This window comes from Bison bison, unplaced genomic scaffold (assembly GCF_000754665.1).
Source record: "Bison bison bison isolate TAMUID 2011002044 unplaced genomic scaffold, Bison_UMD1.0 scf7180017864244, whole genome shotgun sequence".
Lineage (NCBI taxonomy): Eukaryota > Metazoa > Chordata > Mammalia > Artiodactyla > Bovidae > Bison > Bison bison.
In genome coordinates this window covers 697,832-701,177 of record NW_011494816.1, presented here as the reverse complement: position 1 = coordinate 701,177, position 3,346 = coordinate 697,832, and the positions used below count along the sequence as shown (strand labels likewise).

General features: G+C 46.3%; 1 protein-coding gene across 1 annotated transcript in view; it reads right to left on the bottom strand.

Moving 5' to 3' along the window:
- Positions 1–766: 766 nt before the first annotated feature.
- Positions 767–3,346, bottom strand: part of USP24 (ubiquitin specific peptidase 24) — a gene marked incomplete at its 5' end in the record, with an annotated part of 155,372 nt that continues 152,792 nt past the window's right edge. The window contains 1 exon segment of the mRNA XM_010847192.1: positions 767–3,346. Coding sequence (XP_010845494.1) covers positions 3,265–3,346 — 82 coding nt within the window.

Below are 3,346 nucleotides of genomic sequence, written 5' to 3'. Positions count from 1 at the left end.
AGCTCGAAACAGCTCATATTATAAGGGATCAGGGAATGGACCTGCAAAGGCAGAAGTCCTCTCAAACTTGGACAACTTAGTGTCATGGAAAGTGTTCAAAACCTGCCAGCTGCTAAGGACCCGACTGCCAGAGGATATCTGTGTAAGTGGGCCCAGTGGCACCCTATCTGTGGTACATGCCAGAGACCCCTCTCCCCATCACCCAAGAGCCAGAGTTTAGCTCCTTAGCTGTTCATACCCAGAAGGCTCTAAGATTTGAGAAAAGGGAACACCTGGTTTTTGCAGACGATGATAGCTGGTCACTGGGAGCCGGGGAGGAATGGGTGTGGACTGCAGAGTAGCTGAAGCAGCAAAGAGCCCAGGAGAGGGGAACCATGTGGGCAGAGGCAGGGCATCAGGGGTGAGGCTGAGACCCGTGGGGTCCAACAAGAAATCCAGCTTGATCAGGGATGTGATTTATGCTGGGGACCACGGGGATGCCTGAAAGCTAAGGGGAAGACAGCTGCAGGCCACTGGTCTGAGCTCTGCACATCCTTATCCAGCTTTGCAAGTGAATCCTGAAATGGTCAAGATATCCAGAGGGACTAAAGCTTAGAAAAAGACCCACTGCCCTTTATCATTAAAGAATGGACCCTATTCACATCACTAGTACAAAGTATGAAAAGGAATCGGCACTATTTCCTTCCAGGTCACCGGCCCCTGGCACCCCTCCCCCAACCACAGCCATTTTCTGGTATACACAGAAAAATGTCAGTGAGCCTCCAACTCTGTTTTTGAAAAATTTATTTTATACCTTTAGAAGCTAAGAACTCTGCCACTCAGTGAACCAAATTTAGAATGAAGTTTCTTCCTTAGTTTATCTACTTCTTTTTGAAATTGTATAAACAAGATTTTGTACACAAGAGGTAGCAGAGGAAAATTCCAGTCTGCCTGTTCCAAGCTCAAAAGGTAACTGCACACACCTTGATGTTTGCAGGGAGGGTGGAGCAAGAGAGGGTGAGTCTGGTGACATGTGCTCTGGGCCCACGTGTGGGCTCCAGGGAAGTCACAGGCTGGGATGCCTGTCCGAAGGCTCCTTTGCTTTCTTTCCCAGGACGTCTCTAAGGGACTGACTTGGCCATCCTAAGAAGGATCTCATGAAGGGAGCTTCTTAAGGACACACAGCATTGGGTTTAGTTGTGCAATTCCTATTCGACTTGCAGACCATTTTGAAAGATTTATAAAAACATCTTCATCCAAAAAGATTGGCAGTAAAAATGAACCTCTTCCAAGGTAAGCCTGTCGTAACTGTCACTTTGTTGTATGACATTAAAAAAAAAGTCATCAGCAGGTTGGCAGACTGCAGCCATGGGGAAATCAAGGTTACTGGCAAAGGGCAAGTGATGTTCACTGCAGCAACAACGCGAGCAAAACCAACCAGGAGCCTCGTGTCAGCGACGGGTAGTCCTGGTCCCGATGAACGCTACTGTGAGGATAGCAGGTGCTGGGGGCTGTGGAAGGCATTGTTTCCATAGGAAATAAGGGACAGAAGTGGCAATTTCACTCCTGAATCTGGGCTCCTGAGTGCAGCTGCCAGCGCCATATCCTCGTGGCTGGCATTTCAAGGTCACATCCCGCGGGGTCGCTTTGTGAGGAGGAGGGCAGAGAGAGGGTGGGGGGGCAGCAGGGTGTGGGTATTCATGGACTCAAAAATCCACTTTAAAACATCACATTTGAATTTGCAAGAACATCAGAACCACATAAAATCTGCCAAGGACCTCCGGCCCTTTCTCTGGGGCGCAGCTCTGCTCTGAGGTGTTGGCCCTCCACCCAGCTGGTGTCTTTGACAGACATCACCACTGGCCAGTCCTGCAATTACAGACTGCAGCCTGGCCGCACTGTAACTGCACCTTCGGCGGTGAGGCCACAGAGTCTGCAGTGCGCGGCAGGAGCAGCTGTCAGCCCCGGCATGCGTCCTCTGCGCCTCTCTGACTCTGCAGACCCTTGACTGGGGCTGCTCAGTGCTTCCAGAGGCTCCCCTAGTCCTGTGCGTGGGAGCACAGAACAAGGCAGAGCACGCAACTAAAGAGAAACAGGATTGAAAATGTGTGCAGTGACTCAAAACCCCAAAGGTACACAATATATGAACCATGTCGGCATCCCCTCTCCACTCCAGAAAAAGGAGTGGGCTGGCAGCTAACCTGAAACGAGTGAATGGCGCCAAGACCTGGGAAACACAGCTAAATGGGTGGTTGTTCAGTGGCTTGCGAGTTCTTTCTTATCCTTATCTTTTCAGTGTCAGTCAATCATGATGAGGAGAAATCAAGTCTCCTATTCCTTCTCTGCGGTAAAACGTCCAGAAACTCACAAAGCAGTGTCTCTCAACTCAAATATTTAACTTCATATACAACCAGTACCAAGGGTTTTAGTAATTAAGTTTCCAGCAAAAGCAAATGATTGCAGGTCACATGATTTAAGACTACAGTTTATTCAATATGTCTCCAAGCATTAAAAAGATTTTATGAAGTCAAACTAAATAAAATCATATCTTAAAGTGCTTTTTATTTTGCTCTTTGTAAAATTTGTTTTGGGAACAATTAGTGATTGATGTCAAAGAATGCACTCTATACTTCTAGAGAACATAGTATTTTTTTTATTGCTCTTTCAATCTCAATTTTATCAGAAAAATACCTTAAAGAGCTTAATTTCCCAATTTTTGATCCTGGTAACATTTCATTAAGATCCAAGTTTATGCCCAGGGCTCTCATCCAGACCCACCTGAAATTCTATACAAATAGGGAGACATATTAAATACAAAGGTCTGTGTAAACTGAATTCTTTAACTACTATTTTACAGTGAAAAGGAATTTTTGTCACATATTTTTACATCATTTTAAACTTGATATTTCTATTCAATGTTACTGCAAGATTAAAAATTTGCCCCCATATATCTAAAGGCAGCTTGCTTTTTTTTTTCAATATAAAAACCAAAGGAATTTCTTTTGTAGCATCATAGAGAAAGCAACAGCTTTATCTTCACTCACTCCTGTATGTGTGTGTAACAAAACAGTCTGCCACCAGCTTTACTTCCTAAAATCTGTACAGAAGTGTCAGTCCACACGTGGACCATGCCCCAGGTAAGCTGAACTCCACAGGCTGGAGCAGTCCCACTGCCAAACAGCTCCCAGGCCTTCCCCGGGGGCTGAGAGTGCGTTCCTTAAAAACACGGGCTCCTCCCCTCATGGTAGGTTCTCCCAGTCCAGCCTCCGGGCTCTGCTAAAGGGTTCAAGAATGAGATTCTGATTTCAAAAAGGTGCTGAGCATCCAGTAACCATGACATGACTGCTCGTCACGTGCTAGGCACGGC